The 23,285-nt window shown below is 36.2% G+C and overlaps 1 protein-coding gene across 20 annotated transcripts in view; it reads right to left on the reverse strand.

Annotated features, from left to right (window-relative positions):
* Positions 1-23,285, reverse strand: part of EPB41L2 (erythrocyte membrane protein band 4.1 like 2) — a 144,050-nt gene that overhangs the window by 65,080 nt on the left and 55,685 nt on the right. For 18 of the 20 annotated variants that reach the window (XM_027880578.1, XM_027880579.1, XM_027880594.1 and 15 more), the window contains 2 exons: positions 6,112-6,590; positions 4,293-4,505 (listed from right to left, as the gene is read on the reverse strand). In XM_027880578.1, coding sequence (XP_027736379.1) covers positions 4,293-4,505; positions 6,112-6,576 — 678 coding nt within the window. In that variant the 5' untranslated portion in view covers positions 6,577-6,590. Of the gene's footprint in view, positions 1-4,292; positions 4,506-6,111; positions 6,591-7,662; positions 7,792-8,096; positions 8,232-23,285 lie in introns of those variants that run through there. The other 2 variants (XM_027880580.1, XM_027880581.1) reach the window with 2 other exon arrangements.

The following is a 23,285-nucleotide window of genomic DNA, read 5'->3' on the forward strand; positions in this document are numbered from 1 at the left end:
CATTTCTTTTCAGTCTGTCCTTGGGCATCACTGTGAAAAGCCTGGCTTATCCCCCAGCCAGGTATTTGTACACAAGGCTAAAACCTCCCAGAGCCTCCTCCTCTCCAGGCTGAACAGTTCCATTTCTGTCAGTCCTTCTCCCATATATCAGATGCTTAAGGCCTTTAATCAATGTTGCAGTCATTTGCTGGACTGTCTCCAGAACGTCCAAGTCTTTCTCGTACCAGACAGCCGAGAACTGAACCCATCACTTCAGATACTGAGCAGCAAGTGAAGGACCATCTCCCCTGATGTGCTGCCAGCATCCAGCTACTGCAGGCCAGGAAGCTGCTGACTTTTGTTGCAAGGGCCCACTGCTGGCTCATGGTCACCTTGTTTATTAGCACACACACACAGAGGTCATTCTGTGCAAAGCTGCTTTCCAGACAGTCAGTCCAGCCTGTGCTGGTACTCAGTCTTATTCCTCCTCAGGTGCAGGGTTTTGCATTCCTCTTTGTGGATATTCATGAGATTCCTACATGCCCATTTCTCCAGCCTGTCCAGGTCCCTGTGATATATCACAGCCACTCTTCCGAGATTTATCATCACCTACAAACTTGCTGAGGACACACTCTGTGCCATCATCCAGATCATTAATCACCTTGGTATCAATGCCTTTAGTACTGCATTAGCCTCCAGCTGGACTTTGGGCTGCTGATCACAACTTAAGCCAGTTTCTGGCAAAGCCCTCTGTACCCTTACCTAGCCCATACTTGTCTAGAACACCTATGCCTGGAACAACCACAGGGCAAACGTCAAGAACCAGTCACCACACTGTAGAAAGTATGGTTTCCCCATCCTGACTACTTCCAAACATCTTATTGTCCTGAAGAAGTTCATAAAGGATTTGCACCATAGCCTTCCCAAGGACTGAATCAGCTTTCTGAGACTACTTATTTTGGTACACTAGTAGAACATAAAAAAACCTCCACGTGTATTTAAGAACATACAAAACAAATTGTTTATGTACCACTTTGTTCCCTTCCTTAATTAATTTTTCTTCTGTTCTTATAGCAAACTCTTATTGCAAGTAATGAGACAACATATTTCTAATCAAATAACTTAATTGAATCATGACAGACTTTAAATATTGCAGAATAGAATTTTACAGTTATAAATGCAAAATGGTATCTTCTTAGCTCTGTGGTAAGCCACAATTTCATTTAAGTCTCCTTTTAGAATGGGGGGAAAGCCCAGGAAGATAAAACTCATATAGCATTTATTAATATATAGAGATGCTATTCAGATAAAAACATCATTTTTATGCAGAGGGAAAAAACCCAAACAAAACCAATCATTACTCCAAGGTTACTACTACATCTATGTCAATATTTGGTTCATATATAATTTTTATATATATATATATATATATATACACACTTCTCCATAGATTTGATACTAATATGTAAATAAAATTACTTTTGAAGAACCTCTGGTGACAAGATTCCTGCAACTTTAGATCATAAGTATGTAATGCCTACACAATGTGTTGCAGAGAGCAATTATTCTGTAGTATATTTTTCATGGTCTTCTGGAAACACAGCAGAAATAATAAGCGAACCTAACTAATGAAGGCTTCACTATTGTTTTTTACAGTCAACCTTATTTACAGTGCAGTGTTCTGTATTTGACACCATCAGGGAAGATCCATGTAGGATTAAAATACTGTATTTTAAGAAACATACATTGAAATTGTTCAGTTTTAATATCAAGAATTGAAATTTATAAATGGAAGCCTTAGAAAGATTGTATTAGTATCAACTATAAAACAAACTTAAAATTCCATCAAACTGCAGCTAAACATTCCCAAGGCGTATTTTACATTGATAAACAACAAATAAGAATTTCTTAGCTGACAGGAAGAGTTTTATTGGAGAACAGGTTTAAAAAGCAAGCTGTACTAATGCATGAAATAAGATTAAGTTATGATGAAACTTCTGAAAGGCTGAAAAAACAGGCATCTTTTTTAGTCTTGTCTATTAGTTTTGCAGGATCTGGAGGGACAGGCCAGTAATATTCCTCTAGTACTATATCATAGAACAAAAGGACTTGTACACAATAAGCAATTAAAATACTAAGGGAGCCTAATGAAACCCACAATCAAACAGCATTGGGACTGACTGATAGATACTGGAAAAAATGAAACAGCACAGGAGCAGACAAAAGACTTCAAGCAGAAGCCTGTACCACCAAGTGGCTTGTGATGTGTGTACTACATCAAAAATTGAATAATTTACATTAGACAAAAATATTTTCAAGAAATCAGCTGGGTCTAGGAAATGCCATAACATTGGCACTGTTTTGTCCTTAGATCAGTATGGAAGATATATCTAGATGTCTATAGTTTTAGCAAAGGCACAGATTTTAACTATTCTTCCTAACTCAGATATTCAGCTTAGGCACCTTAGCAGATCAGTTACTTTCATCATGCAAAATGTAGCAACGATGTTTATGAGCGTGGTCCAGAACAACTGCTTTCCTCCCATTTCAAACAAGCAGATATTCCAGTGTAAAATACAGGGCAGGAATGTAACGGAGGAATTGACCTGAGTAAGGAAACTATCACCTCTTACAGAAAAATATTAATTCTGTACATAACTACCAGCAGCCTAAGGTTCTAACACTCAAAAGTCTACTTGCGGTGAGTGTTGCATTAAGTACTGTTTTGCAAAACATGGTGAATCATGGTCACACCTGTAGCTTACTAAACTCATATATGGAAATTATGATGTTCTAAACTAGTAGTTTATCTAGCCATAGAAGCTCTCATCACCCTACAGCCATCTTGTATGACCAGCAGTGAGACATTTCACAAAGAATGACTATGACTGGAAGCAACACATGAACCATCAGAAAACCAAACAGACTTCAGCTATTTAATTCACTGGATTCCACATATTCCCCAAAGTTTAAAAATAATTGGACCCAAGAACAGCTTGGAGCTCTGTCCTACAAAAATAACTGCTGAAAAGTAGATCATCTTTTATGATTGAGATGCAGCTGTGCAAGGAAACAAAGCCTCATTATTAGTACGTGCCTTTGGTGCTACTAGCTAGAACTTCTGAAAATATCACCTATAAAACCTTTGAGACTCAAGGCTGAAGCCTTCAGGCACTTTGAACACGGTTTTCAAGTGTTTGCAAAGGTTAATGGAATTATAAAACAGAACTAAGCAAATTTTAATGTTTCTTACAACTGACTGGCCGAAAGTCTGGTTTCCAAATATCAACTGCCTTATAAGGAGCACTGTCTTCTTTCCAAAGGGACATCATATCCCAGCATTAAATGAATGAGCTTATTTCTGGGGTATCCATTAGTCTACCATAAAATAGGGAGTTTCTTGTTAAAACAATTCTAGACTCTTCAGAAAGTGTGCCTGAAGACATCCTGCAGTTTACCATAGTCAGTATTACATTTCCTACTAGCAAAAGTGATTACAACTGAACTTCATAATGGAGTACAGCCTCACATCTTTATACTGAAGTGACTGGCACCTCTTGAGAACAGTACTAGCCTGAAGTAATCTTACTACCTACTCATAGAAAAATTCTCTTAATTCAAACTAAGGGTTATTTCACTAAAATAAGATTGAAATGCAATTTGTTTCCTACTTTCCTTTAGTTACACATTTTGCAATTTAATCTTGGTCTAAAATATTAAAAAACTACCATTTGACTTGGACACTGGACACATATATATCTTCAAAGGGTATTAAAGCCATAAAACCCAAGTAGCTATTTTCCATACAGCTCAAAATCCCTATTTCCATTAGTTGTTAGATTTAATAGATATATATATAAAATACCTAATCCAGTGGTTTATAGTTGTAAACAAGCAATCCATGCAACTATGAAAATTCAGAACTAAAACATAGCTTTAAAAATTAATACATGTTTTACACCTGTAGCAGAATTTTTCTTTAAAGAGAACTTCTTTTAAACTTTAGATCTCCAGCTAACTTTAAAAAAATTAATGCATTAATTCAAAAAAACTTGCTTAGTACATGAGACCCTACATCTTCAGGAAAACTTTAATGTCTCACCAAAAAATCTAGTTTGAGCTGTCAAGTGATCAGCATTGAAAGGATTCAATATGCAGAGCATTTTTAAAAATAGACTGATATAGTCCTAAACATAGAGCTTTAAACTGATATGTTAACTGACCTCTGGCGATAGCATTAAACACTTACTACAAGAAAAATTTTCCTTTTCCCTATAGAAAAAAGATCTTTATAGAGAGACTTAATGCCTTACCTCTATGTCACAGCTGTATTCTGTGCCATCCAGAAGCATTACTTTACACTGCACAGTTTTGATTTTCTTGGGAGACTTCTGTGGAATGTCATCTGTTTTAATTTCAGCTGTCTGCACTTCTTTTGTTTCCCTTTTTTCCTTTTCTTCTTCGTTTTCTTCCTTTTTCTCCGCAACTTTCTCTACTTCCATTTCCTTACCATCTTCTTTGACAAGCTATATAAAACACAGTGAAACAATGACTGAAAGTCAGCAAGGTGGATATTTTTAACCTGTACATTTCTTTTATAAGCTACTAAAAAATAAGACATTAATTTTTTGTAAAAGTTATGCACATACTAGAAGGACAACAACCAGCACAAGTATTGAGGTCTTGCTTGGAGACCAGATATTCTAGCTCTCAAAGCACAGAAGGTACCTTTTTTCCTTTCCTTGAAATTAGAATTTTTTCATGTTTTATTGCCTTTTTTCCCCTAAGAGAAACAACTCAAGAAGTTCCTGGAATTATACTAAACTGAAACCTAGCATTCATTAAAGACAAGTGATACATGGAATGGTTGAGGGTGGTAGGGACCTCACAATCATCTAGTCCATTGTGGTTAGCCACTTCGGAGATCAAGTATTGGGCTGGATGGACCCTTGCTCTGATGGAATACTGTTGTTCTCAGGCTCTTGTTTTATTACATTTCTCTGAGGGAAACAGCTCAGGCATTTCTAAAAATGAGTACAAGAAGAAAAAAAAACTCCCTGGGGAAATAACAGGTACTTCACACCTCAAAATGTTTGCAGTCATTCAGTTTGGGAGCATGTCCTGCATCAGGTAAAGGGTTTGATCTCTGAGTAGAGATGGGGGATTTTGCCATTCTGTGGAAACCCAGCTAAAGTGAATGAACACAGAACATTTTTAGAAACTGTACTTCACTTGTTTTTCGGTTGGGTGTTTGTTGGGGTTTTTTTTGGTCGTTTTTGTTGTTGTTGTTTTCTTGTTGTTTTGTTTTTTTAAAATTTCTTCAGATGATCCACAGATGTCACCCTCATCAGAAGGTATATGCTTCCTCCCTACACAGAGACAGAGGCAATACCTAGGCTGAGATGTGATTACCCATTCAATCCTTTCTGTTAGTACTGGGAAGAAATATCAGAAGTTTCCTCAGCATGTACTGCTAAAGAAAGGAGGAGGCAGAAAGAAGGGACATACAGTAATCATTTAGTCCAATTGCCAAAGGCCCCTCTAGGGCCACGTAGAGGCTTTTGCCCAGGACCACATCTAATTGAGGTTTTATTTTCTTCCCAGGTGAAGACTCCACAACATCCCTGGGCAACCTGTTTCAATGTTTGACTCACCCCTTTATTAGTCCTCGGAGGTCTATCCTCTGCACCACCATACCCTGGGCTAAATGCTTTCCTTACCAAGTAAAAGTCCTATCACCATCACAGTAAAAAGAATTTGTTTGTGATTGAGATGTAATGTCAAGTTTTTAATTTGGGTCCATTGTTTTTTGCTATCTAACTGCATATGACATTGGTAAGATTCCCCTCGACCCTTCTCTTCCCCAGGCTGACTAGTACCAGCTGTCTTAGCCCCTCCTCATATAAAACATTCTCTAGGCACCTCATCTTTGGAAACCTAGAATATGAAGTTTGAATGTTAAGAACTGACATGCAACTTCACAAAAATCAGTGCTGAAGTCTAGCTACTGGAGGAGCCATAATTTTTCCCCCCAATATGATACTAACAAAGCTTGGCATGAAATACCTAAGTCGTGAATTGGGTTTCATTAAAATTAGTCCAAAGTATCCATGAGATTTCCCCAACATGTACCTGTGGTGTTTCAGCACTACTGACGGATAGTTTTTCTTTGTCATCTGCTTTAGCATTGTGGTGATTTTCAGCTGCTTCTTCCAAGCTCTTTCTTGGCTGAGCCACCCCCTCTGGTGTCTGGCTTTCACTTTCTTCAATTACTTGTTCTTCCCCTGTGGCCTTTTTCTTGGGCTCATCTTTGGGCTCTGTCAAGGTGTATGATTTTTGTTTCTTAAGCCAAGGGGGGAGGAAACGAGAAATACCCTTGCTTTCAGCTGAAACCTTCTGCTTCTTCTGGCTACTTGGACTGCTTTGGTTAGTTGGTTCTGGGACAGAAGAATCTTGAGCTTCTTCAGAGGATGCTTCCTTGGACTTCTGATTTTCTGGAGTCTCTGACGCTTCTTCAGACTTATCCTTGGCTTTGTCAGGTCCCAGCTGCTCAGAATCTTTCTTTACTTCAGTCTCTGAACCAACTTCAGTTGTCATTGTCACAACTGACACTAAAAGAAGCAACAATAAAAACAGTTTTGTTACAGAGCATCACAATTTTTACTGAGTAGTTATTTGCAGTATTTTGAAAACTCTTGTAGATTATTAAATTTATTAAGGTTAAAGAAATACTTCTTTTCAAATTCCCAGTTCACAAGTAAAAACAGTCCACTAAAACTTAGTGCTCTGCAGAAAAAGATTTTTAAAACACCAAACTAGACAGATACATCTAGAAATAGTTTCCTTCTCCTTGATAAAAATTTAAGTATGCTCACTGAAATGCATTTGTCTTTTATAAAAGCTACTCCTAATGTTACTGGCCAAGATAATTTCACAAGTAACTTCATTTCTCTTTCTACTTGGCTCCTTGGTTGACCCAGAAACTGAAAATTTCAGAAGAATATCTACCTTCTCTAGTAAAACTGGCAGATGTAACCCCATTACTACTCAGTGACACTTATCAATTTGAAAGAAATTATTGTAAAAAAGTGAAAGAGCAAGATTACCAAACAATAGGACAAAAGGATGGTGAGCACGAGGCTGAATATACAAAATATTGGCAATTATAAGTCAGTGATACTATTGAAATTAATAATAATGCTAGCAAGCACACTTTTTTTACAGTAAGATTGGATTCTTAATCAGGAATTCATGCCAATCAACAAAAATATCATACATAATGCTTATACTCTCATCATTTGTAACTACTCTTCCTTCAGTGAAATTAAAAACATATCCTATTACTGTAACAACAGGATATGCAATAATAATCTTTAATTTTTACATTAAATTATTAAATTATAATTTACATGATATTTATTGAAAAGTATTAACTAGAATGAACAAATTTTGTTATCTGCATGGCACTGGATTTTGCTGCATTGCTTTGAAAATGTAATTTAACTAATTTTTTTTCAATGTATTGAAGTGAGTCAACAAAAATATGCACAAGAGGATCCATCAAGAGTTTAAAATAGTTAGATTCCATTAGACGTTACTGGCATTTACTTACAACCTTCTGAAAACCATTCATTTTAAACTCATGGTCTGTTTGTCTGGCCTGAAGTTTGGCAGGTTAGTTACAACATAAAATTTTTATCTTTACAACATTGGACCTTCTTCATTACAATTGATGGTGATCACTTCATGCCATTAGAATCAAGAAGGCATTAGTTCAGGACTCCTGCTAAACTCAACAGCTGTTGCCTCACCCTTGCCCAAAAAAGAGTCAAGTTGGTTATCTAATTCAGGCTGGATGCAATTAACTCGCTCAACACTTTTAACTGCACTTGAAGTCAACTGGGAACTAGTTTAGGTCACAAGGCAGCAGCAACACCTTGCCTCCAGCTTTCCAAATCACATTCACAGGCAGTCAGAAATAGTTGACCTAAGCTATTCCCAAGAAGGGGGAGGGGGGGAAATTAAGGAAGCTATTAGATGCCTGAATATACAAGAGAAGCCATTCTGACAAGAGAGATGAACAATACTGAGCCAAAGGAAACAATCTTGACAGTTACCTTATAAAGAAGCTTAGACACAGGAGCCTTGAACTATCTACAAATTCATATTAAGCAAGCATCTTGAGACCTAATGTTGTGGGTGTTTCTTTGTTCATCACTTAGCATTTCACCATCTAAGACCAAAACATTCCCCTATGGGGAAATGTAAATGAAAAGTATCTTTACTAGTACACTAGAGACTCCTAAATACATTTCAAGCTTAAGTATTACAGTTATGTAGTAATTTCTATCACTTTTAATAAAATCCTCCAAGTTTTATTAATATTAATAAAGCTCGTTGTGACAGAGTATTAAACATCATATAAGTATTATTTATCTCAGAGGTAACAGGCCTTTGAAAGGTAGCTTTCCATTTGACTGTTGAGATTCAAGAATTTGCTATTTAAAGCCAGGTACTAGTATGCTAGTTTTAAAGCTTGTACTAGTCAAATTACAATTTGATATCACCTTCAAATCTTACACAGAAATGCTGCTGTTCTTTCCTAATGGTAGGTTATCTACCTTAATATTACAATGTAATTTTTTTTTATCAAACCAAAACATGAATATACAAAAAATCAACCTTCCCTGAGAAAAAAAACAAAACTTCTTTGGATTAGTGAATAACAATCCATGCTGCTTAATAAATTCAGGTTTCATTATTAACAGAGATGGTGGTGATTTTTTTTCTCATTTAGCTCTAAAAAAGAACTAATTCCTTCTCAGAAAGTAGCTAAAACAATTTCAGAAAATTTCATAAGCAAATCTTAAAAGAATTTACAGAAAAACCACTATACTTCCTGTACGCTTTTTTACTTTTCAAAATATGCAGAAATGCATAAAATAAATGTACAAACTAATAAAAATTCATTATCTAACACTCTCAAAATTAAGATCACATTTTAGTTATGCAGTCAAAAGGAGACATCTCCAGAAAATTCCTTTGAATTGAACAAACTAAACCACCTCGTAAACATGTTGCTATGATATTGTTCTAACAATAAAAGAAACTGAGGACATCAATTTCACACATCTTAACTAATTAAATTTAGACAGCATAGCAGTGGGTGGTACAAACTTACTCAGTGTGAAATAAGAAAGGTTCTGCATCTCAATGTGTCCAGGTTTTCATAAAGTTATAGTTAAAAGGACAATCTGGTTTTATACTGCAGAAGCAAGGGAACCTTGTTACAGCCCCTGCCCTGTCTGAATAGGTCTGTCCATGTCCACTTAATGCCTTCATTAGATGCCCACAGCAGGAGGTGATTTCTTTCAGGAGCTCCGTTTCATATAAACTTGTTTCCAGGGGGAAGAAAATAAGGAATAGAAAGGAAATACCTATGAAAAAAAAAACCACACCTGTTTGCTAAGGCTGTATATTTCTTTATACTCCCAGTGGTCTCTGAATGAACTGAGAAGAGGTGGATGAATTTACTGAACAAGGGTACTGATCAAGAGCACAAGGCATAGTTTTCCCAAAATACCTACCTACTCTACTATGTAACCTTTTTTCTAGAGCTACATTTTAGTATAAATTAGTCACTCCTTGAGAAACAGAAAATTGGGTCTACCTGCCCTTCCCATACTCCCTATTTCAGTGCTCTGCCCGATCCTCCAGTTTTGTAGTTCACTGAAAAACAGAGGTAGGAGGGACAAAACACTAGAGCTCTACGATCAGTCTACTACTGCAGTTTGTGAAGCCTCTGATGTTAACTTTCACTGTAGTCAAGCAGATCATGTAGCCACAGTTTTCCAGAAAGGGCTCTGATCCCCTACTGCACTGACAGCAAAGATCTCACAAGATCCCACCCAGTCAATAATGTGCGAGAAAGAAAATGGAAAAAAGCAGCAGACAGCATTTGTCTCAGATTGGGAAGAAATAAATCAAATTAGATTGAGAATTCAGAGTTCTAAATTTCAATCACGTGTTCTCTTCCTTTCCTGTCTCCAAGTAAACTCTCATTTGCTCTTACTACATAGTATTAAGCACAATACATATTTTTGCCCCTATAAATGTCTTAAGCTCTATAAGAGCTGCAGCAGGATAGAGTTCTCCTGATCTCACCATTTTTGTATTGCAAGGTAGCATTAAATCTATATTTCATTTTGAATTGAGAAAGGAGAATAATAAGAAGGAGCAGGAGTAGACAGAGAAGGAATCTCTTAAGAGAGATGCTCAAATAGAAGTATTACCAATATCTGAATAGAAGGAAAAAAAATCTTGATGGATTTTGCAATTGACTTTAAACCCATGCACATTAAACCAAAAGTGATAGCACCTGTATCTTTTGTAATCCTCCAGAAAACTTGGCTCATGCAGACCGAATGTCTACCCAAACTGCAAGGACCAAGGGGGGGTGGGATGGCAGAAAGTACTGGAAACAATGTGGCAATTGCTGAAGAGAGAGTGACTTTGTTAAACAGGTCTCACTTTTACAGAGAGCAGATAATCCACCCTAATCATACCTCTATAACTTCCCCAAGCAAGGGTGCTGAACAGGAAGCAACTAAGGACAGCAGATATTCTCTCTCCTCTCCATTCATCCCTTCCTCTCCATTTTCGTTCCACTGAGAAGATACTAATACTGGCCAGAGTTCAGGCCTGAAGGCTGAACAGAACGCTAAATTCTTTCCTTACTATGCTTTCCTCTCAAATGTACAGACTGGTCAGTTGGTTGATACCTTTCTTCCAGTTCCTCGCAGAAATTCTTGAAATGTAGTTTTCTGACCAGAGGGATTCCTACCACCATAGATAAGCTATAAACAGAAGATATATCAAATATAACATGAAAAAAAAAAAAAAAAAAAGAGCAGTTCCAAGATCACAGACAATGTTGAGCTAAAACCAACTGCCAAGAAATGAAGCTTTCTATGATGATCCATGTTTTATTTGACTGCTTCTGTTATGGCATTTCTTATTTATCAGATGAACAAATTCAGATCCTTTTTTCACACATTTCTGGATCTCATTTTACTTATTTTCTGAGTACATAAAAATAGAAAGAGGCAGTCAAACTTTTCTTTTTTTAGTTTGTCACTGAAATTTATAGCAAACTCAAGAAATAAAAATTGCTTTGATAGTTATACCTCCTCCATCAGTCTCCTAGGATTCACAGAGAAACTATCATGTCAGAGAAGCAAAAAAAAAAAAAATTATCAGCTTACTTCTACTGAAATAAAGTACATGTCAGTGCACTAAAAGCCAACATGCCTGCCCAAGTTGTGTAATTTCCTAGATCACCATATTAATTTTTAAAATCATTACTGTCATAAATATTCCAAATACTTCAACTCACATGAGGTACACATAAAAAAACAAAACAAAAAAAAACCAACAAACACAAAAAGATGGCAAAGAAAATTTCTAACATCTGAAAAAGTATACATGAAAACCTGAAATAAGGTCATATGCATTTCATCTGCTTAAAAACAAAGCAAAAAAAGTCCCATATAAAGTTGCTACTTTCTTGTCATATTATTGATCAAAGCACAGCAGAAGACTGCTCTGCATTTCACCATTTGTTAGGACACATCACTTATATCAACAATATGCTTGCTGCTTTCAACACATAAGATTTGTTGATGTAAAAGCCATAAAGAGGTAAAATCCTAGCTGGAAAAGTCATTCAAATTTTAGAGTGTAAATGAGTCTGGTTTAACCAGTAGGTAATACCTGAGGAAATCAGGTACTATACCTAGAAGATTTTTTCAAAAGCATTAATTGATTATTTTTTGAAGAGTACAATAATTTATATTTCAAATCAGGCTGAATGCACTAACTAGACTAAATGTACCAACTAAATAACCTTATTTTAGATTTGTTAAATTTTAAAACTTGTATTTTATCACCACTATGTAAACAAAGACACTCATGGCATCCCATAGTTCTGCATAGCATCATTTTGCTGAAGGTACCAATATACCCAGCACACATTCTATTAGCAGAAAAATCAAAAAGTAAAATCCAATTTCTCCTTTTAGTCATTGCTTAGATGGATTACTACAATTGCAAAGACACAGAGTGCTGAGAACACAAAGGAATAAAATAACAACTCAAGAAAGCAGTTTTTAGCTTTGAGATCCTCAAGAAAGCAAAAACATCCCTAAAATCAGCTTAGTTACATCAATCTGTGACATTTACATCACATGGTTCCCAATTAAATATTGTTCTCTGGTCAAATATCAATCCAAGAGAGCTCCAGTTCTCCCATGGGAACTTGCATCCTTATCTGTATTTATGAAGACACAGAAACATATATACATACAAATATACTTTGAAAACTGAATCTAATAATTTGGATTACATTCATTATTAAGAAGATTCCTAAAAAAAAAAAAAAAAAAAAAAAAAAAAAAAAAAAAAAAAAAAAAAAAAAAAAAAAAAAAAAAAAAAAAAAAAAAAAAAAAAAAAAAAAAAAAAAAAAAAAAAAAAAAAAAAAAAAAAAAAAAAAAAAAAAAAAAAAAAAAAAAAAAAAAAAAAAAAAAAACTAAAGTCAAAGATCAACACTTTAGCAAACTACTGAACACGATAAAAAAAAAAGTTTCAACAGAAAACCCACAGGAAAGGGGTATGTCTTACATGTACAAAATCTAATCACGTATTTTTGAATGATTATTCAAAGATGATCTGTAACAATTGAACCCAAACCTAGGTATTCACACACTGAACGTGACACTGTTTCGGTTTGCTCCTTCCCTGATGATCACTGTGCATAAAAATCAAGGTTAACTGCAGAAGCAGAAGAGACAGACTGCAGAGTCGGCTTTTTTGTGAATCTCTGCAGTAGCCACAGGGCAGAAGGCTGTCAGAGTCGATTGGTTTCCCAGGCTGCGATGAGACTACTGGAGCTGGGGCCTGAACTCATCTCATGCTGTCATGGCTCCTCCTCACAGGCTTAGAAGGCAACACTCTGATAAACAAGAACAATCCTATATGCTGCATATAGCCCAAAAAATCATCAAATTCTTTCTTTTAAAGCTTCACAGTTCATGGAGAAGCATAAAGCAATAATCCAGGTGACTAGACAACTAAACCTGTGTTACGGTTCAGGCTTTTGCCTTTGTAATAGCATTTCCTACCAAAAATAATTTTTCCCAAAAGTAAGCCAACTAAAAGAATCACCCTTTCTCCTCATGATTCTGCTTTCTAAGCTGAAGCTTGCTTGCAAAGAGGTAACCAGGTGACATTGCCAGTCTGTATATTGGTCAGCAGATGGTGCCATAATAGTTCTAAAAAATCAGTAGCATGTTTCAAAAGGTCAAGCTTTAACAGCAACAATATTACAATTTCAAACGTAATTCCCAAATTATGACAAGTAATGGAATGCTTTCATGGAAGTATTAACATAATAAGTATTAACATATTTTAATAAATATAACTTCAGAGCCAGACAGTGAATTACAAGTCCATGACAATACAAATTAGTTACATTAGTAACTAATTAATACAGTAACATGTGTTTCTAAATACATACACATATTCACATAATATCTAAGCTGATCACCCAGAGCAGAAATGGCACAAAATTGTGTCTTCCCAAAAGATCCTATACCTATCAAATCTAGTTTACAGGCATATCACAGTGGCTAGCAGCCTCAGAGATAATAGCAACTATACTCATGAGCATCCTTTTATGTAGACAGTGAGGTCACTATTCAAAATAACAGGTATTTCATTAGCCTTCATGTCATCATACATTCATGCCATCATACAAGTGACCATCCGCAAACACTTAATGTTCCTCTCCCAAATACATTCTTGTCTTTATACAAATATTAAAATATTGAAAGTCCCTAAAACTACTTTTTGTACTGCAAGAAAATTGTAGATGTGCCCCCATTCCTTGCAGTGCACAGGATACACAGAACTTACCAGAGAAACACTGACATTTTCCTATATAGGATGATGAGAACTTAAAAGGTAGTTCTGAAACAACAACGTAAGACAAGTAATTCTGAAGATTGCAATGTTAGAGAGAAGTAGCTGTCTCTGTCACATTTCATTGGCTGTCTAAATCCTTGTTTGTTTTTTTTTCTTTGTCTTCCTTGCAAAGTGAGTATCTGCAGTCTTGACAGAATATTTTCCACAATAAAACTATTATGCTGACAAATTTCTGTAAACCAACTCTAGGGAAGTCACCTAAACTCTGTAAACTCAAATCAGCATCCAGGAGCATTACTATTTCTCAATATCCTTATTCCCATTAATGCAGCACAACACATACCTGTTACTCATCACTCAAGCACCTCATCTTTTCATAAAACACCTGCTGCAGGCCATCTCCATTTTGCCTAGTGAATAACTTGGTTATTGCAATCCATACACAACTTCAAAGGCTCAGTTTTAATGGATATGTCACTTGAAGGGATACTTCTGATTTTTCCAGAAAGGAAAGATAATACTATATGAAAATGAGTGAGAATTCTTGAAACACTATTTTGTTAGAATTTCTCTCCTGACACTAGGTAGCAATCTAGAAATGTATAACAAAACATATAAAATAATATTAGAAAGTGCTGTTTCCCAAACTAAATAAAATGCATTGAAAACTGCATCATCTGTGTAACAGCACACACAGAACACACAAAGTTCAACCCCAAAGCTTTCAACAAAATCAGAACATAAATACCTTCCTAGTGTTACACAGAGCAAAGCTGTGATGCCCCCATTGAAATCTGAGATTACATTTAAGCACATATACATGCTGCAGCTCTTAGTGCTACCTATACCATATCCAAAGATAACAGAGATCTGTTCATTCTGTATTTTCAAATACGCTGTTACATCAAGGCAAGAAAAAAAAACCAAAACTCCAAGAGCAACTTCATTTAAATCAAGAAATCTGTCTTTGCCAGCATACATATGCTAATATACAATCTGTTTACGAAGCTAGCTTTGTGCTGTTCTCCAGCACAGAAAGAAACGTTGTAAGCTGATGAGAATCCAACAGTCATTTTGAAAAGCTGTATTGAACAAGTGACCCCACCCAGGCCATGACATTGCTAGAGAAGGACATGCTCAAGTGGAAAAATGGGATTTCGTTCCAAATTCATTCCAGCAGCCAGAAAACGATCATGGGTCAAGAGACAGCTCTGTTTTCCTGTTATCTGTCGAACAAACTAAGAACAACACAGGTTTTGAGAAAAATCTCTCCCTTATTTTTAAAATCAACTTTGCAAGTTTACAGTGTGTTTTGGTGTTCACATTAAACACTCAAGAGCATTCATTTGTTCTAAGTAATGCTGTACCTCTGATCTCCATTCCTATCCTTCCACTCTATCCCACCTCACCAAATGGCTGTTTCTATACCAGTTCCACAATTTCACTGAAGCACAGACACACATACATCTTTTTTCCATTCTTATTAAAGAAACTGGGGGGATAGACAACAACAATCCTGTTTGGGTTCTATAAACTATTCATCTTGTTCTGATTTGGAGGCGATTGATTTTTACACGCCACAATAAAAAAATTCCATTTTCAACTTTCATCCTTTAGAATGTACTGGTAAAACTAAAACAAGTTTCTTTTTATACTGACAACATTAAGTTTACTCTTGCATACAGAGTGCTTCCAAGGCACTTACAATAACATGGTTAATCAAAGCACCTCCCAACTCAGTGAAAAATAATGTACTAGTATTTTTTGTACTGCAAACTGAGAGGCCTCAGTGTAACAAAGTTCCCGGACGCTGGAATTCCAGATGCGCATTATTGTTTTGACAAGTATCTATTTCCTGTTCCGTGGAAGTCATATAGAGAATTATTACTCTCTCACATGTTTAGGAAATGTACAATAGCATGCAAAAAGAGAAATCTCCGCAATACCATGATTCAATGTCAGGAAACAACTAGCCTGTGCTTTTAGTAGTGACAGACCTGTACAAGCACATTTAAAATTTCCATAAGCAGAGATAACCATTAACTTTATTGCATCAGTACATTGAGGCTGAATGTCATACAGATGTGGGCACTACTGAGATCACATTGAAAATGCCTGTTAGCTTTTTATTTCAGCTAACCCAACTTAGGAACAATGGCTAGAAACAACTGAAAAATGTATTTAGACAGTTTGCTCTGTCATATGCAAGACTAAGGTTTAACAGACAAATGTTGTTTACAAAGGCTTTAGGGTATAAACATAGTCACAAAAGTATCTTTTTTGGCAGCAACATCAGATTTGTATTCCCACTTTAAAGGGGGCTTTATCTTTGCTATTGTCAAATATAAGCATTGTAAAGGGCACAGTTCTCTTCAGCAAGCCGCTTTAAGAATACTGGTTGATGTTTGCCATTACCAAGGGAAACAAAGTTGGAAAAAGTGATAATAAAATTATAAAGTCTTTTATACAGAGGACACGTAAAGAATCTTCTCCTGCCACTATTTTTTAATGTCCATTTTTGTGAATCATGATGCAAGTTTAAACACAAAAATTGGTATATACCAGTATATAAATCAACTGTGAAGAACCTGCAGAGATCTGCAGAATGCACATGCAAGTAAGTAATCCAGGCTACTAACCGTATACCATATTTAACAAAAAAAACCCCACAAACAAACAAAAACACACACACAAAAAAAACAAACAAAAAAAACACCAACCACAACAAAAGCCCCCAGCCACTAAAAATTACAAATAATTAAAACAGGATAATTCTCAGCTCCTGCTGCAATGAATAAGTGCTATCCCATATGCCTCAAAACTCAGAGGTTAGCCACCTGAAATGTCGTGTGTGGGTACTTTAATTTTCATGTTTGCAGCTAGCCCAAGTTAACTGAGTCCTTCATGCGCTACTGGAACACAAGTATTCCCTTGAAAAAGCAGAACCAATTTGCTCAGTGTTTCCCATCTACTCTGAATAATTATAATGCACCTCAAATGATATATGTAAAGCACAACACCGCAAATGATTTCCTACATACTCATGTTAACTGGAACACATAACACAGTATTGAAACTGCAGATAATACTGCTCTTTGAAAAAGTATGCATCTACTGCTCCTGTGGGAATTAACTCTGCCAATCCCAAGCAACAAAAAGCAGTGAAGATGCCTCTTTGCTGAGCAAATAAAACTGGCAGCCAAAACTTCATCACTCCCATGGGCTCTTCTGATGCTGGAATTTGATTAGGAGAGTGAAAACACGAGCAACTCTGTAAAAGTTTCCTGCTTTTCATGACAGTGGCTTCACAACTACCAACAGTGCAACCGCTGCCACATCTCTGGGCTAGACAAAGTGAAAGGAGCCTAATAATTTCTGAATCCAGAGGTCAGAAACAAGTGTAACAGAGGGGAAAAAGGCAAAATATAGGGTTAATAATGCTGGTTTTGTGCCTAGACTTCAGCACTTAACATGTTTATTAGTCATCTAAGTGCTTTAGCTGTTTTGTGCTTTTTGGAAGGACATTCCCAGCATGAAAGATTGTAATATAAAACAGATAACAGGATATGCATGGAAGTCCCAAGGGAGTAACTATTTAAACAAAGTTTTCTTTGGAGAGCTAGGGAATGACAACAGATAAGAAAGATTTAAAAGAATAATTCATTTGTGAAGACCAAGGTAGGGAGGAGTATTTAGAACTGTCCTGTAGACAAGGAAGAAAGAATGTTGGCTTGTCAAACCACAACTGCAATGATATTACCATATAAATATAAGAATATACATCATAAACTGTAGTTTACCAAAGCAGCCTCACCCACTGCTGAAAAGCCTTTTAGTGACCACATAAAAATGGGGATGGTGAATTATTACAGTAAGCTTTCAGGCCAAATTAAGTAGAGGCCTTATTCTGCCTTCTTTGGCTACATTTTCAGTTCTCATTCTGTACATCCAATTTCAAGTTTTGGAAACAGTCTTATGCAAACACAAATTCAAGTTGACAACAACTTATCTTACAATTAATTTTATTACACAAACGCATTCAGCATGACATTATGAACTCCATGCCAAAGACTTGTCTGAATGAAACTTCCAGTCCACATCGGCTTGGGGGTTTCTCTGCCTCCTTTTGGCCTCATCACTTTAGGTGCTGACTGAAGAAATGCTTGAAAGCATATTTACCCTGGTGTTTTCTCCGGGTACGGTTCTCTTGCATTAAATGCGAAACCCAAGATCACTCTGAAGATCTCAGTCATGGATTTTCCCCATCCCATATAAATTCATTTAACTCCTAACTACTTTGAAATATAAAGCAATGAGAAAGGAAAAACTGGTATAAGCACACAAACAGACCAAATTAATGTGCTTTTTTTGTTTGTTTGTTTGTTTTTACCACAATATACTGGTTAAAAACTGAGGGTTTTTACAAGGTCATATTCTTGTGTGGAGGCAATAGAAAGCACACATTAACAAAAAGGACAAGAGACTCGGTCCTGTCTAAAATGACATCATGTTATTTCAGAAATCAAGATTACTTCATTAGTTCCAAAAGTGAGATGTCAGAGGCCAAGGACTGGAGCTCTGGTCCAGATGAAGTCTCAAGTGTGCTAGTCTCAGAAGTCTGCCTAAACATACGAACATCAACAAATAAAAGCATGAAAACTTCTAGCACTTAGAAAATTAATGTGTCTGGATCTGTGTTAAGATGGGAGAAATAAATCCATGTGACAGACTTCAATTTTGAGAAACAGTATGAATACCATGCAAATTAACATTCAATAAATAACAAGAGGATACAGGAACTCGCTAAAAGGGAAAGACTGATGCTATACCTCTCACCTCTTTCTTCCTCTTTTATTATGAAGAAAAAACTTGGGAAAAAAAACCACAAGCTAGCAGTGAAAGAAAGTAACGACACTACTGGAAAGAAAGTCAGGAGTCAAAAAAAAAATGAGGTGGGGGAGGGAAGGAAAAAACAGGAAATAGACACTGAAGACAAAACAGGAAAGAAGGTCATGATTTGTCTAACAGCCAAAAAACTGCAGTGAGGCCAGAGAGAGGGGGGTAGGGTGGGAAGACAGAATCCCAATACAGGTTAAATTACATTGTAGAAGCTACTGGTCAACCCATAAGGTCTCCTCATCCTTCAAGTGCTAGGTTGCACGGGATCCAGCAATTATGTGTCCCTCACTTTTAAAACTCTTCCCAGCAGCTTCTTCATTTTCGTACATTTATTTCCTGACAAGGTTCAAGACTTGTTTCTCTCTTTTAAGATTTAAACAGTGCTCCTTCCTTTGCACTTGTAATTATTTTTTGTGTTTATTTTTAAGCAGCAATTGGATTGTGTAATGAACTAAGTGAAAAGCTATACTTCCTGGAAAAACTGGGTTACTGTATCTCCAAATCCATTAAATGACAAGTCTAATTAGTTCAGTTTTGGTTTTCTGACTTATTTACACATCCTTCAGTGTTTCAGTTCCATTCAACACCGATATTAGACGCAAAGATATTCATCTTTGGCTCACCAGTTCCTACACATTGGGCTTCTTTCTGGTATTAAACCACATCATGAATTATATCCTATTTACTTTTTGTTGAAGGGCTCAAAGACCAAACACCTGTGTAAAATATCTATCTGAAGACGAGCTAAGTATTTTGTGGAAGTTATAAAACTGACTCATCTATAAAAATATTCTGATTTTAGTAAAACATTTTACAGATAGAGAAACCTGAGCACTATGAAGAGAAAATGACACACAAGACACGCTCACTAAGACAACAGTAAAACCAAAAATAGTTCTCAAGCCCTATATGCTTAAATACTGACATCAAGTACTTCTAGATGTTCCATGTAAGGCGACAACAGCGTAATCTTTCCCTTATTTTCAGTTGAAACCCAGAGGTCTCTTCTCTCCAAAAATATTGGGCTGATGTTCCCACAGGGGAAGTTTAGTTTTCCTTAGACAATAGCAATACTTCTCAAATTCATATAGAAAAGAAAAAGCAGAGATAAGTCTTTTTGACCTGTTTACATTATGAGATCCTCTAGACATGCACAGAAATTATATTACATGCACAGAGTGTCAGAATTATATGGAGTTATGAAACCTACGCAGAGTTATGAAATGAGCTTTTTTTACTTCTAAAATTTTAAGACAGAAGTATTCCCAGCTCAATTGCCATTGAAAACTATTACATAAGCTAGAAGTGATACACCATGATGCACTTGATGTGCAACAAGTGATATACCATTTTTGTTTTGAACACCCATGCTAATTCATGCTGTGTGACATCACTAATAATCTGAGTTCCAATTCTAGTCTGGAGGAGACAGCCAACACTAACTAAACATTCAGTTCAGCAGAATTAGATTTCATCACAACTGTGCACATATGAACCAAATTTTAATCAGGTGAAGAATTTTGTGTTGGCAGATATCTTTTATGAGGTATTGCTGTCATAATATAACTCCCTGTAACTTCATTAATCACCATGACCACATTTGCACAGAAACAATTCAATACTTGAAGCAAAATGAATATGCAGTCTTTTTTCCGCAAAGAAAAACTGCAGCATTTCTCATGCCAATTAAAACAATGTTTCATTGTCTTTAACAAAGTAGAATGAATTTTAGACTGCTCATGTCTACAGAATACACTGCAACATTTGATACAAAAATCTAAATATTAAAGTTAACTTACTGGAAAAAGGAAACAGAATGAAACTGAAGACATTCCTTTCAAGATATACAGATAAGTAATATGGCACATCTTATTTGGTGTGACTTCCAAATAAGATTTTTAACCTGATGAAGAGACAAATAATTTTTTGTCCCTCAAAAGTTATATGAGCCAAAATATTATACTATACTTCATATAAAATGGAAAGTATGCTAAGCTATCCCAAAAAAAAAACTTCAAAAAGCTGCTAAGTTATTTATATAACTCTTATTCTGAAAATTACCAGCTTGCATTACTCTACGCTAAGATGCACATTTAAGCCTTTTAAATATATAGATACAGTCACACTATTATGAGACATTTAGAGGGAAATGGTAAAGGAAGAACTATGTTGGAGTACAAAGTTCCATAATCCTGTAGTGGGAAACACATTCCCTAAAATTCCCAGGACGTAGCAACAAGGCTCTTTTAGGGTATGATGCGTGGACTTTACCATTTGCAACACGATGAAACCCTTCTTACTTCATATTAGTTACAGGTATAAGCATCTCTTTCATCCTCTTTTCTTCTCCCTCCCCTCGTGTACCTTCACTTAATCTTACTTGCCTTTTTTAGAATCTTCCTGATTATCAATTAAGTACTATGCCTTCCACTCTTAATTCCATCACCATTGCTAGAAAGCCAGGGTGCCAAGCAGTGTCAAAAGCCTGGCTTACATCCAGACAGTTTAGATTCACCTGAACAAAAAGATTCATTATCAAACAAACAATTCAATATGCAAGCTGAATTTTTCTTTCAAATCATATCCCCAGAAGAACAAGCAAAATAAGCTGTTCACAAAATTATATGAATGCCTTTATTTGCCAACTGATCAAAGCAAAGATTTTCAAATGTAGTACTTAAAAGCTGTTCAATCAATAACAAGTGAAGCCAGAGGCAAACACATAATATGAATGAAACAGCTTCAGAAATAAATGCTTTTCTACAGCTAATTAGGGAGAACTCTACTACTACCTAGTATTGGGAATTTCTTTCTGCCCAAAGCAACTGGAAAACAGTATAGGCAAGATATCACTAAGATGTCCCGGGAAGCTGAAACTGAGATTCAGTTTTTCCTCTTCTGTGCATCACAATATATGTTCCAGTTACTGTCTCAACATCCCCAATAACTGGGGAAGTTACAGATATATTCTTAAAACTGAGATAGTAAAATCTGAGAATAAAAAATAAAAAAAAAATCACCAGATCTTTCTGCTCTAGTCTCCCAGAGTATCTTATGAAAAGCCCAGATTGATTATGTTCTTGATTCATAGCCTACAAAGACCCCTACTTTCCCTAACCAAAGGGATTACAGGCATCAAAAACTAACACTAGATTTCCTTTCATAAGGAACCTCTTCTAGAACAGCCCCTGATTAATGGAGATGAAAGCAGAAGGCCTAAAGAGTTCTGATTCTGCCTGACAAAAAACCCAAGGCGAAGTCTATGTAGAAGAAAAGGATTGTATGCTCTGCTGACGTTGTCAGTGGCCTCCTTTAAACTGTCATGGCTGGGATGAATAGCCTAAGTCACCAATCCATTTTATGACTGCTCAATCTGAGCCACGGTTTAAGCAGCATGCTGTGCTGCACAGGCTACGCTAATCCCAGTACATGTTAAGATACACGGAGAGCTGCAATCTGCTCATGCCCAGCAGACAAAGAATATCCCTCATCTTCTCTCTCACTGAGGACTGTGTTTATTTAATGAGTAAATTTTCCAGTTTGCAGAATAAATACAGTTTCAGCAAAAATATATATTCTTCATTACTCAACTCGGAGCAGGTTGTACTGTTTGCAGACCTCATGCAGAGCTGGTAGAAACACCACATTCTTGTCTCAATTTTGACCATGACACTGCTCTAAGAATTGGCTCTAACTAATCCGTAGTAATCCTTTAGTATATGAAAATAAATATATCCTTCAGTAAATGAAAATAAACCCAGCAGGAGCAAAAATCAATTATCAAAAGAAAAACTGTAAGAGGGAAAGATGCCATTTGTCTTTTCACTAATTCCTAGCATTACAGGCCTGTAGAAAAAGAAAGAATACTGAAGTCTCTTGGAAGATGTGGAATATTTCTACTTAGCGTTTAATCCCTTCAGGAAACACAGCAATAATAAAAGGAATGAAAACAAATTTTAAGAAGCTCTGTTAGAGCAAGTTTTTCTTTTTCTAGCTCTCAGCACTTTGAGAATAATCCAAGAAAAGTCTTTAACATTAAACATTAGAATCATAGAATCATAGAATAGATTGGGTTGGAAAAGACCTCCAAGATCATCAAGTCCAACCCTTGATCCAACTCCAATTACTATATCATGGCACTAAGGGCCACATCCAATCTCTGCTTAAAAACCTCCAGGAATGGTGAGTCCACCACCTCTCCGGGTAGGCCGTTCCAATGCCTGATTACCCTCTCTGTAAAGAATTTCTTCCTAACATCTAACCTAAACCTCCCCTGGCAGAGCTTGAGCCCATGTCCCCTTGTCCTATTGTTGGTTGCCTGGGAGAAGAGCCCAACCCCCACCTGGCTATAACCTCCCTTCAGGTAGTTGAAGAGAGTGATGAGGTCACCTCTAAGCCTTCTCTTCTCCAGACTAAACAACCCCAGC

Source organism: Empidonax traillii, unplaced genomic scaffold (genome assembly GCF_003031625.1).
Source record: "Empidonax traillii isolate 1590-97213 ecotype Southwest subspecies unplaced genomic scaffold, ASM303162v1 scaffold72:size2462915, whole genome shotgun sequence".
NCBI lineage: Eukaryota > Metazoa > Chordata > Aves > Passeriformes > Tyrannidae > Empidonax > Empidonax traillii.